Source organism: Dryobates pubescens, chromosome 12 (genome assembly GCF_014839835.1).
Source record: "Dryobates pubescens isolate bDryPub1 chromosome 12, bDryPub1.pri, whole genome shotgun sequence".
Lineage (NCBI taxonomy): Eukaryota > Metazoa > Chordata > Aves > Piciformes > Picidae > Dryobates > Dryobates pubescens.
Window position 1 is genome coordinate 11,384,926 of NC_071623.1, and position 12,938 is coordinate 11,397,863.

At 35.0% G+C, this 12,938-nt stretch overlaps 1 protein-coding gene across 7 annotated transcripts in view; it reads right to left on the minus strand.

Moving 5' to 3' along the window:
- DMD (dystrophin) overlaps positions 1–12,938 on the minus strand; it is a 1,125,431-nt gene that overhangs the window by 381,886 nt on the left and 730,607 nt on the right. For all 7 annotated transcript variants that reach the window (XM_054165808.1, XM_054165807.1, XM_054165806.1 and 4 more), the window contains one exon: positions 259–423. In XM_054165808.1, coding sequence (XP_054021783.1) covers positions 259–423 — 165 coding nt within the window. The remainder of the gene's footprint in view (positions 1–258; positions 424–12,938) is intronic.

Consider the following 12,938-nt stretch of genomic DNA (forward strand, 5'->3'; position numbering starts at 1 on the left):
TACAATATGGCAAAAATTCTAGTTTATACTTAGAGATTGTATTTCACCTTGGAATCATTGGGCATAAGCTGCTCTTTTACTAGAAACCATTTTATGGGAAAGAATACAAGGTTCCCTTAATTCACAGAATTTTTTGCGACCCCTTGCTAAATCCTGACTCAAAGCTATATCGTTAATGAAAACTATATAGTTAATGCTGCAACTGACTTTTTGACCAATAAATACCCTGATAGTTTTTAAAAATGGAATAAATTTTACCTTAATATCAAAAGCTCCGGGCTGACCCACTTTGTTATAAAGCTCCAGCTGGTTCTTGACAGGAGTTACCCACAATATCACCTGATTTAGTTGTTGATCAAGTTCGATGAAATCCTTTAGCAGAATCTCTATTTCTTTTTGTTTCTCTGGAAGATCTTTGGACACCTGAAAATAACATCAGAAACCATTTTTTTATGTCTGTGAAAAAGAAGCCTAACATAGAGCAATTAAACACTACACACTCATACACTTATATATTAAAATACAGGGTTTATACACTGGTAGGAAGGAGGCAAGGAAAGAATAAACCAAATAATCAATTATTATGCTAGATATCTTGTATGTCAGTCAAAATGCACTCTTTCCTAAAAAACAAACAAACAAACAAACCAGACCAAACCAAAACCATCATAAATGAAACCAAACCAACCAACCAACCAAAATCCAACCACACAAAACCAAAACCACACTCAAAACTCAAACACACACACTCACACACACACACACACTCATAAACTCACAATCAACCCCCAAACAAAGCAAACAAATCCAGGCCCCAAAATCAGCAGTTTTTTCTAAAGAATTTTTTTAATCTAGCTATTTATAAATGTGTATTTTCTTACAAGGTGTTTAGAGTTGCACTTTAGTCCAAATATTCATGAGTAGACATATACAGAGAAGAAAAATAATGTAGAATACTGATTGGGCAACTTGGTTCTGTCATTTGCATTCAAAGTAGTGAAATTTTTAACTACTCACATTCTTCTGTGCCAAGAATATTAGAAATTGTGAACCAGTGAATGGCATAGTTTAAATCCAACAAAACTGAAGCACTTGGAGGAATGATAGGAAAAGGTTGAAAATAAATAAGCCAACAGAAAACTCCGTGCTGTCCTTTCCAGATAAGTTTTTCTTAAGCTAGAGAAGTGAAGTGTCACTGCACTACACAAGGAGCAACACTGAAAACATAGTAGGGGAGAAACCATATGTACTTGGAAAAAAAATAATAATAATTCACAACAGCAGATATAAGGCCTAGGAACAGATATGAAACAATGACAGTTAACTATTAAAATCAGCCAAGACATATGGATACTTTACCATATCAAGGAAAGTGACATGTCATAGAATCAATCAGGTTGGGAAAGACCCCTGGGATCATCAAGTCCAACCATTGACCCTGCTCCACAAAGTTCACCCTTAAACCATATCCCCAAATACCTTCAAACACATCCAGGGATGGTGATTCAACCACCTCCCTGGGCAGCCTATTGCCTATTGTGATGTTTGATCATACTTTCTGTGAACATTGTCTTCATAATTTCCAATGGAAACCTACCCTGTTGCAGTTTGAGGCCACTCTCTCAATGTTAATTGTTTTTAAGCACATTTTCATTAAAGCAACACTCTTGAAAGCAGCAAAACATGAATTTTCTGATACACTCAATAAACTATAAATTCCCTGTCAAGTTAAGAAGTATTAATGGAAGCACTGCTATCATATGGCTCAGCTACAGAGGTATTAGTGCTATGTAGTAACTAACTTATTCCTAATGATGGCATTTTACAGATGACAATAAATTTAAACCCATCACAGACATGGAAATAATAAACTACAAAAAAACCCCAAACACAGAATCAACAAACAAGCAGACAAATAAGAAAACCCCAACCAACCAAAAACCCCCAACAAACAATCCACAACAAAAGACCAAAAATAAACCCAAGCAACCATGAGCTGAGAAGACAGCAATTGTCTGATGACGTGTAGATTTCTTTACAAATTCAGCCTGAAAGTACTGCTTTGTTGGTACTAAAATACACACATTCAAATATGCTCTGCATGTGATATATTAGACCGTACTTAATTGCTATTTGGAATTCAAGAAGTTGATTTGCTATACGTTACATTATCTCCATTGCTTACTATAGCCACACCATAATATCCTATTTAATAAAAAATTAACAAGTGAGTCAAATTACTTTTTCTGCCTTCCTAAATACAATAAAACCTCTCCTTTTTCAGAAAGGCCACAGATATGAAAGAAAACACTTAGAAATGCATCTATTCCCTTACGTGTTAACTCAATATCTATGCAGACTTTGGCCTAATTTCACAGATTAGTTTCATCTTTTGTACAACTTTGGAATGTTAATCTCCAGTGTTTAATAGATTTATCATTAATGTAAATAAGTTCCACAGAAATACTACTGAAAATATATAGGTAGTCATAGGCAGACAAAAATCCAAACTGACTACTGAAGATCTGAAATGTAAATTAATCTGCTTGCAATCAACATTAATCAAGAGTATTTGGTCTACCACATGACAGAGGAAGAAAATTTTGAAGAGTGTTTTTGGGAAGTAACCACCTATGTACTGAGAGATATTCAATCCAGAAAAGTAGAAGATGGAAGATTAGATTTAGGTGACAGACTGTACTTCAACCTATTGTTTTCAGAAATAATCATGAAAGAAAAGAAAGCAAAATAAATCCCACCTACAGCAAGGGGCAAACTGTGATATAAAGAAATTCAGCCCCTTCTTATGAGTTTAGTCCTGCTCTAAAATTATAGCACAGATATAGAATTATAATATTTTTAATATTAAAATAATAATTTTAAAATCGAGGTCATTATGAATCAGTTCATTATGTACAGAAATTTAATATCCTCTACTTTTACCACTGAGATGAAAAGAGAAATAATAAATAAGTAAATTAAGGCATTTTCTCAAACAGGTTAATGCTACAGATAAGCACTTATCATGGATAAGCACTTAAGACATACACTTGTAAGATCCAGGTAACTTTGCATGCCACGGTGTGGGGGGTGAATCAGATTCTTATGATTCTGCATCTCAGGGATTTCGTTTGCTCACCTTTATTTTTTTTCCCCTTTTTTTTAAGCTCTGGCTGATCAAATTAGAGACTGATGTGTTTAAGGTAATTACAAGGCCAACTCTCAAGGCAAGGTTCTGCTGCAGACTGTCTGTTGGGGGAGAGTTTGTTTCTAGAGCTAATTCTGCAACTCACTAGAAGCATAATTTGATTAAACCTCCATGGAGTAATGAACATTGGCATGGAGACTGAGTGTCCAGATTTCTAACCTTTCTGTGACAAAAAAGAATACAAGGAGACAGGGCCTCCAGAAAATTTTCTCTACTTTTTAATTCACAGTCTTTCAAGCTTGTTATTCACAGCTCCAGTAGTTTCACCCCAGACGTGGAATGCTGATGCTGGTGAGACCTACAGTCAGCCTACTGCCCTCCTGTCTCTGGGCTCTTGGATGCCTCCACAGATGACTGAGCGAGTATCACACTTCAATTCTCTCTTCTACAGTTTTGCATTTGGCCCTTCTCTTCCTTCATTCTCTTTTTATTCATTTCATGCCTCAGAGTTATCAGTTTCATCTTGTTTGGTATCTTATCTCTCTCCCTTCAATTTAAGAAATATTATTAAGTTTTATCATAGGAGGTCTAATGTCCTTTTCTAAGGGGGAAGACAAATAGGAACAAGTGTCCATAGGGCAACATCTGCAGAAAAGTAAGAAGAGGGCAAACATGAGATATTTTCCCTTAGATCTGCCAAACACAGACCTGATTAAAGAGTCTTAGGCTGGCAAGGCAGACAGGGCACAAAAGAAAAGAAAGGAAAAAGAAAAAAAAAGGAGAAATGATAACTGCAGTTGGAACATCTTCCTTAGCCCTTTGCTAAAATATTTTTGACTTTCCCTTATTTGGCAGCAGATCAACATTGAAAAGGTACCTTGGTGGCAACTTAAAGAAAAATAAAAGAAAAATTTGCAAGTGCAAAGGACAAAAAGTATGGGCTATTGCTTCAAAGAAAAAAAAATGTGATTTTGACATCAAAGAACTATATAATCTCAATTATACATGTCAGAACATTAATCTCATACACGTCATGCATCTCAAATTTTGTGCTTTAGTTCAAATGCTAATTAATTTAATTGGAATATTAGTAACAGAATAATACAAAATATTTAAGCTCTAAATTGAGAAAACATAGAAGAGCCTAACTTTACCAACTGACTCTGGTCTTCACAATACTTAATTTTATCCTAATTTTAAACTGTAGATCATTTCCCACTTTTTTCCCATGTATTCTGATTTTTTTCCTAGAAAACCTACAATAAATTACCAGCACAGATATGATAACACCTTGCAGAAATTGAGAAGACACTTTGAAATATGAATAATTGCATATTTTCAAAGCCTAGATCTTTATCTAAATATTTTTATTTTCTCCTTATGAATTCTAAAATTAATTTTATTGCTTGTTGCTGTTCCATCTGAACCTCATGTCTTGGATGATCCTCCTTCATGAGAAGCGTAAATGACGTACTATTCTGTTCCTTTCATCCCCATACCAATCTGATTACTTCAGTGCAAAATGATCCATATGCTCATCTTGGCAGTGTAAATCTCCTTGATCATTTCATAAGCTCCACTTTCTCACTGATATTTCCTACTTTAGCTTTAGTTAGCTACTTCTTAGTCTGTAGACAGTTATGTACATGCATTTATGGCTGAATTAGAGCAGATGAAAAGGAATATCAATTCTTAAGATAATAGTAAACATAAAGGGTGGAAGAAGTTGTGTAAATACATCACTTGATGTAAAATCATATTTTGTGTTTAATTTATTATGAACATCCAGAAAGCAGATTCAATTAAAGCAGTGTCAATTAAAATAAGAGTTGTGGATTTAGAGTTCAATTTTGTAACGCAGGAACAGTGCTCAAAATGAAAGAGTTGAAACTGTTTGTGTAGAGACAGTAAGAAAGAATGAAAAATTTGGAACAGTCTTGCAGAAGTCAGAAATGTTATTGCAAATGAATGAACATGATAATTTATATTATTACTAAGGCATTGCTATCATTATCAGCAGCTGCTGCTTTATAAAAGGAAGGAAAGACACTTAAATGATCCAGCTGATTTGGAACAGACATCAGGAGATGCATCTCCTCAATCTTGTCATTTGTCAAAAAAGAATATAGACAATATTCATCACAGTGTGTGGAGAAAAAAAAATCCCAAATGGCAACATTCTAACAGTAGTGGATATTTGTTAGTGGTTTTTTTTTTTCGGTTCTGTTGTTTGTTGGTTTTGGGTTATTTTCCCCCCTCAGTATTAGACAAGTTATCCCTTTCTCTTGCTAGCTGCTTCACCAACCTCTCAATACCAGAACAGCACTAAAGAAAGCATCTCATTTTGAAGAATTTGACAATGGATTAAACTCTAGCTTTCTTCATATGCATAGTGTGATACATGACAATAAGCTGCAATGAATATGAGCAAAAGTATGTTGCAGGGTACAGCGAAGGCTGCTAATGTTTTAGTTGTATGCTTGGCTTGGAAAGGACCATCTGATCTACAAAATACCTTATGGAAATGATCTTACAGAATAATGTCAGGTTTGAAAAATTGCTTTCCTTGATAAATGTAAAACAAGATGCAGCTTTTACTTTACTATTCCATTTTTGAAAAAAACATACAAGTATTAGGAAGAAAGGAAACAGGTGACTGCACTGCAATCAGCCCACAGCATAACTGGACTGAAAGCAGGGGTTTATATTGTCCAAACAGAGCCTTCTGTATTAAAGAAATATCTTAAGTCAGAACAACTATTAAATGCAAACTTCCATCCAGACTTAATGAAAAATCACAACTGACACTTCTATCATACTAGAGAGATGATTGCATAAAATAGCAATTCTTACAGTCACTGTTCATAAAGTTCTATCTGCTTAAAATCACCATCCCTGGAGCATATACCAAAAAAATGATTTAAAATAGAAGGGGAGAAGCCAATTTTTATGCATCATTTCTTCGTGAAGAACAATCAGTGTAAGAAAGAGTTTCATATAAGTTCGGTTTAGGACACCATCTAGTTAATTAACTGAGCCATTTTCATTAACAAACTCAATATTGACTTTAAAACAAAATCTACGTAATTTCTTTAAGACTATGAATATTTATGAGCCACAGTATCTTTGAGGAAGTTGGAGTAGAGACTGTATTACTAGAGGAAGATGAAAGCATGCTACTAAAAATATGTATAGAAGAGTTTTATTTGCTGTGTAGGTAGTGCTTCAAGTTTCCCTACAAGCCTCTCAAGACCTGACCTTGGCACATGTTTTTGGATCTCTTTCTCAACTTTAAGAGTATATTTTTAATATTCTCAAGTTTACTTATATATATATATATATATATGTATGTATGTATGTATAAAATCCTCTGTTTCTCCATGGATGCATAAGAGTAAAGCATTCCACAAATCTAATGCACCAAAGAATTTTCTACTTCATCTGTCTGTCCAGCTTTTTAAAAAGCAAATAAATATTTCCTGTACCCCAAGAATTTGTTTTATTTTCCCTGCATGGTAATATCATAGAATCATAGAATAGTTTGGGTTGGAAGGGACCTCTAAAGGTCATCTAGTCTTACATAGTTAAGAGCAATCTCTTCTTGTGGTTTGACACGCAATGGTAGTCCTATCTCCACTTGCGTTCTTTCCATGTGACAGAGCTCTTTCTGCCTGTTGCTTTGCCTTACCATCCTTTTCTGCAGCCCTCCTTTTCCTTTTCAATATCACAAATTATCTGAATGCTCTACTTTCAAAATCATGCCAATACTGAAAGCTCTATTTCCATGTGTAATCAGCTCACCATGGCAATCAATCAATAGCTAAACTAAATATATCAATATCTTTCAGGCTGTTGCCTACAGTTGCAAGAAGCTTCCCACAAGCATTCAAAAAAGCTGTCCTGGATCTTCTAGATACTGTCACCTGCCAGAATGCCTGACAAGCAAAAAAAAGCCAAAAGGCATTGCAAATGACAAATATTTACACAACACACACAACACATTGCACCATAAAATGCAAGCTAGAATCATTATTGGGTTTGCTCACAGAGTTGTCTATAGAAAAGGTGGGGGGACACACACCCAAAACAAAACTTTGTCATTCTATTTGTTAGTGGAATTAGATCTTAGATTTTAACATACCAATAAAAACAGTATCAAATAATTTCTGGCCATTAGCTGCATTGAGAGTATAGATAAACTCTTTTATTTGCCTTACTTTTCCAGAGTGTAGACAAATTATAGTGGTTTGGATTTATATCTGCAGCTGAATACTTACAGCATTTCCTAGCAACAAAGATTTTATTCTGTTAAAAATTATAGGAAAAAGAAATAATCACTAATGGGTGATCTTGACTGCCAAGTACTGGGCTTATATGTCTGACATAAACCAACTAACAATGAACTTGCTTTACTTTTTGGTTATACTTTAGGAACTACCCAGTTTAGCACTTTGAAGGAAATGACAACTTTTCATTTGTAAGAAACATGCAGCTAATAGAAAAGGTTAACAGTGTGGGAGTTACCTTAGCTAACAGTACTTATTGTACAAACAAATTCAGTTATCATACAAACAGGACATTCTATAGGTGATGATGATGATAATGGCAATGAATTTTTTGTGAAACTGAAAAAAGTGGCCAAAGATAGGGCAAGGAAAACAAAGGGGAAAGGGAAGACAAGGTTTAATTTTAGGGTTGTTTCAGATGATTATGTTTGTGGGAAATTAATACTCTTTGGTAATATTTCCCAACATCCAGCCTAAATCTCCCCTGGTGCAGCTTGAAACCATTTCCTCTAGAGTTCTGTTACTTGACACCAGAGGGAAGAGGCTGCCCTCCTCCCCACTCTAACCTTGGTTTGCAGAAACTTCATGAGAAACTTCATCCTAACAAATATAAATTGGATATTGCCAAATGTGGCAGGTCTCTCTTGTTCCTCTTTTTGCAAAATGCTTCCAGAATCTGTTGCCTCTCTCATGTGAAGTGGGAGACATTACAAACACAGAGCAGCCATAGAAACTGTCCTTTTAACACCTGAGAAATTCACAGTAAGAACTAACAACAGTTGTTAAGGAATGAGGTTGCTGTTGGGATGACTACGAGGAAAAAAAAATGGAGGAGGAGGAAACAGTGTACATATTTTTTCCATGTGACCTGAAGTCCACAAATAATACCATGATGAATTTCCAATTTAAATTTATTATGCTTGCTGTCATTTTTTGCCAAGTCTAAAAATACACCTGGAAAAGGAAAACTAAGGTAAAAAATAAAAATAAAGCTAGAATCTAACATGCATAAAGAGGAAAGAATTCTAAGTGTTCTGTATACACGCTGACAAACTTTATTCAAAGGAAAAGAAGAACAAATATTCAGCAGTATGCCACAAGAGCCCTTGATATTGTGTGATTATTGCCTGATTGCTACAAAAGCATTTTGCATATCCTAAATTTTTCCTTTAAGGGACTTCAGAAGTACTAAATCTTTGAAATGACAGTAAACAAGATACTGTAGTGGGAGAGTATTTATTAATACTTAACAAGATAAATGACAGTATCATTAATAAAAAGAAAATAATTTCATATTTCTCTGCAGGACTCCAAAAATAATACAAACCAGCATTACTAACCACTTTCACAATGCTTTAAACCTTTTGATATCACCAAGCAATTTAATGCTAGAATGTTCCCATGGGATAGGGAGTTGTGTATAGAAAAATAGAGCAGCTGAAAAATTAAGCAACTTCCCTGACATTTCCAGTCCCTGAGAAGTGTCAAGATCAAAATGGTCTCTGTAAAGTATGATACCTAAATATATCACCTATCAGGGATTTGCAGCACTCAAACCTTCATTTTTTTCTGATGCTCTGCAACTCCGTCTATTTATCCACAGTGCTTTATTAACGGGACATGTAACTTTTTGTTTAATTTTTACCTTTGTGCTCATAAATAAAGAAAATGTATTTGAGTTTCTATGGTAATAAATTAAAATTAGACCAATGCAATAATCTGTGCAAAGCACCTGCCTATGAGATAGCAGAGAAGGTGGCTGGTTGTCTTCACGTTATGCAAGCTTGTCTGTCAAAGTTGAAAGGAAGGATTTTGAGTTGCAAGGCAAAAGATTTCTTCAGAAAAATATTTCAGTCTCCATCTAACCTGCTAGACAAAGAGGTGGTTCCCAAAGTCCAGAGGTGAATGTGGATCCTGAACACATCCTGGCTCCACACTGAGATAAAAACTAAAGGTGCACAAGCTGTACCCTGTATTTCCACAGGAAGGAAACCCAGGCTTGGGATACGACTGAAGCTATAGTCTCCTCTCGTCATGCCCCTGAAATGGGTACACTGCAGCACACATGTCACTCTCCATAGAAGAAACACACACACACAAAAAGCTATAGAATGCAACTAAAGGATACATACCAAGCATAAATAAAGTTAAATCAATTTGCATCCATTTTTCCCCCCCTAGAATAATTCCATAAATAAAATTCTATCTTTAATCAGCTTTGTTTCTGCTATTAAAAGTTGAAAGTAGGACTAAACAATAACAGGCCTTCCAAATTTATTTTATTGCCTGTGTGACAATAAACTGGTCTGGTAGGCTACATTATCTGCACAATCAAGATCATTGTCTTCTCTGTGGTTATAATAGCATAATACAATTTTATTCCAGCAGATTGCTTTGGGTTTGTTTTGGTTTATTATTTTTTCCCCCTCCTAATCTTTAGAAATAAAACTTGTGCCTTTATCAAAGTTCTCTCCTTTGAAGGGCTTGAAAACGCTGTATTTCCTTCCTTCCCCTTTTTATCACAGGATGACATTTTAACTTCCACTAAAACCTGAGAATTACTTATGGCCTTTTAAAGTTGAATGACCATTACACAGCGACAAAAAAGACCCACTAGAAAGTATAGAAATACGGATAAATCATCCCTGGAGATACTCAGGGTTGGGCTCAACAATGCTCTGAGCAACCCAATCCTAGTGGAGGATATCCCTTCTCACTGCAGGGAGGTTGGACTAGATAACCTTTGGAGGTCCCTTCCAACCCAAAAACATCCTATGATTCTATACATCATGTATTATCCTATTACCAGTATGAATATTTCAGTATATCCTTATTTTTAATCTATATATCCACAATATTTTCTAACTAGGCTGAAAATAATGGCCAATGCCTAACAGCTGATCTTCAAATTAAGCTTTAAACTAACAAAATTCCCAGAAAACAAACAAACAAATAAAAACACTAAACAACACCTCCCAACAATTAGTTTCAAATATTATTCAATACTTCTGGAACACCAAAGGCATATAAATTTTAATAACATTTGAAAGAAAATATTTCTTTTTCAAAGGAGGATCATCAGCATGGTTTCACTTCTGTGTTGTGTTATGACATCTTAGTTCCTGTATGCTTAGCATGGCTGGAAAACAGTAATTTATCTTTACACTGCTAGTTAATTTGCCTTCTACAATCTGAATTAGTAGTAGCTGTTAGCAAGACTCAAATAAAAAGGAATGAAAACTATTCTTCTTTCTTAGAGATTGTGGAGTTCTGATATCAGGCTGATCCACAAATATTGCAAATGTATATATATATATATATATATATATATATATATATATATATATAAAACTTCATTTTGCTATAGGTAAGGCCAATTTTAATATGGCTGATGAAAATGTGAATGTGGACTACACCTAATCAGAAATATATGATAAACGGTCATGGATAATTTATCCTAACCTAACACTTTATTGTATTTAAAGGAATCAGGTCAATTATTAATTGAAAGCAAATACAGGAGAATATTTAGCTTTCAGTCCCCCAAATGATGGAGATATTATTCTAATTTCAAACTGAAAGCACAGAAATAAAACTGTAGTATTCATGTTCTAAGATCCTTTCCCCTCCATCCCACAAATGACAAGAGTGGCAATTGTAGTTGTTTCAGCTGTGAACTGAAACGGAGTTATAATGACATCCTGGAAATTTGATGTCATCACAGGTAATCTGTGAATAATTACTGCTCAAGACAAGGTACAACACATGAACTATAACCTTGTTATGACTTTGCCTTTCTGCACTTTCTGGGCCCAACTGTTTTTCTCTACTCTTGATCAACCAAGCTAGGATGACCTATGCTTTTCCTGGTGGTACAGAAAATGTTCACAAATTGTAGCCATGCCACTCGACTCCATACTTTATTTTTGCCCATATAGCACAACAAATTGATTTGCTGTGGCAGTAAACAGTGAAATAGTCTCTTCAGCATCTAGTAATTAGTTCTAATACCAGCAGACAAATTAAAAGGCAGTGAAACAAAATGTCTCCATCAGGCACTCATAATAGCCTTCATAATACATACAGTATATGTTGTGAAGACTAAGGTGGATAAATGAGGAGAATGCTGATTTTGGCATCCAGCTTACTTTCAGATAATCTAGCTCATCCCTCTTGGCTGACACCAGACCAAGAATAATATTAAGGAGTAATAAACTCCTTCCAGCAAACCTCTGATTCCATGGTTCACTGGTCTCAGACCTAATCTATCAATCTATTTGCTGCACAGTAAAAGGTAAGAAACACATTACAGATCTGTTATGCACCCTGGCAGGTGGTGTATGACAAGAACTGAATTCATCACAAACTCCAGTGCCTAGTACCCCTTTTGCATGCTTTGAAGCCGTAGGTGGTTAGCTTGCTTGGTTATCAGGGCAGAAGATGCTTTGAGCTTTGAAAACAATGAAAAATTATTGATGTGAAGGTATAAAAATGGTTATAATTTTTCATACAACTAAGGCTTCACACAGTGTTGTTTTTCATTTTTACAAGAAATACTGGCTTTGGAGAGGGTACAATAAGTAAGACAAGGCTAGATAGAAGTCATGCTTGCAAATGTGGACTTTAATCTTAATTCTCTGCTTAAACTATGTCTGACGTAGCAGCCTATTAGAATCACTATTCAATAAAACTCTTTAAAGAAATGTCATTTTAAAACTATTACTATCCAAAGGAAGAAAAAAATTCTTCATATAACTATTTTCAAGGTCACCAGCACATGATACAAACACCTAAAAACAAAGACAATACCGAAGCAAAAGCAAGAAAAGCTTCTTTTATGTGATTGCAAGTCCTTTCATACTCAATTTCTTTTCTCGGCTTCTTTCCGTTGCTGTAAGGCAATAGTTTCTCTGACTGTAAAGAAGGTTTGAACATGATTTATTTCTAATATGTCACCTTGAAGGTTAGGACTCACAGCTGTTGTCCCCCATTCCCCTGCTTGGCAGATCATGGCAAAACAAAATTTATCATAACCTTAGGAGATATTTGTTTACATTTTTAGGTGGTGTAAATTGCCACAGCTTCTCTAAAATAGAGAGAGTTACTCTAGTGTATGACAGATAAGGTCCTGCCTTACATTATTTATGTAACTGTCACATATGTTTTGTGTTTTGAAAATAATAGCATCCTGGAATACCAGATAATAGATTGTTGCAAGTTAATTTTTAGAAGAGATAGCAGAAAACAAAACAAAAAAGCTTGAAACAAAGGAGTAAAGATACACTCTTAGAAGGGGTGGGGAGACAGAGAAATCTCTGTATGATATTTGTCCACTGTGCTTTGAGGAACACAAAAAATATGCACTCATCAAAATAACTGACTGCAGAACCATACTCAGGTGACCTACAGAAGTTTGCCAGATATAAAAGTGCCAGTGCTGCAAGCTTTGGATACTGGAGTTTTTATTATTGCTCACAGATCTATAACTGAAGGAAGACAACGTA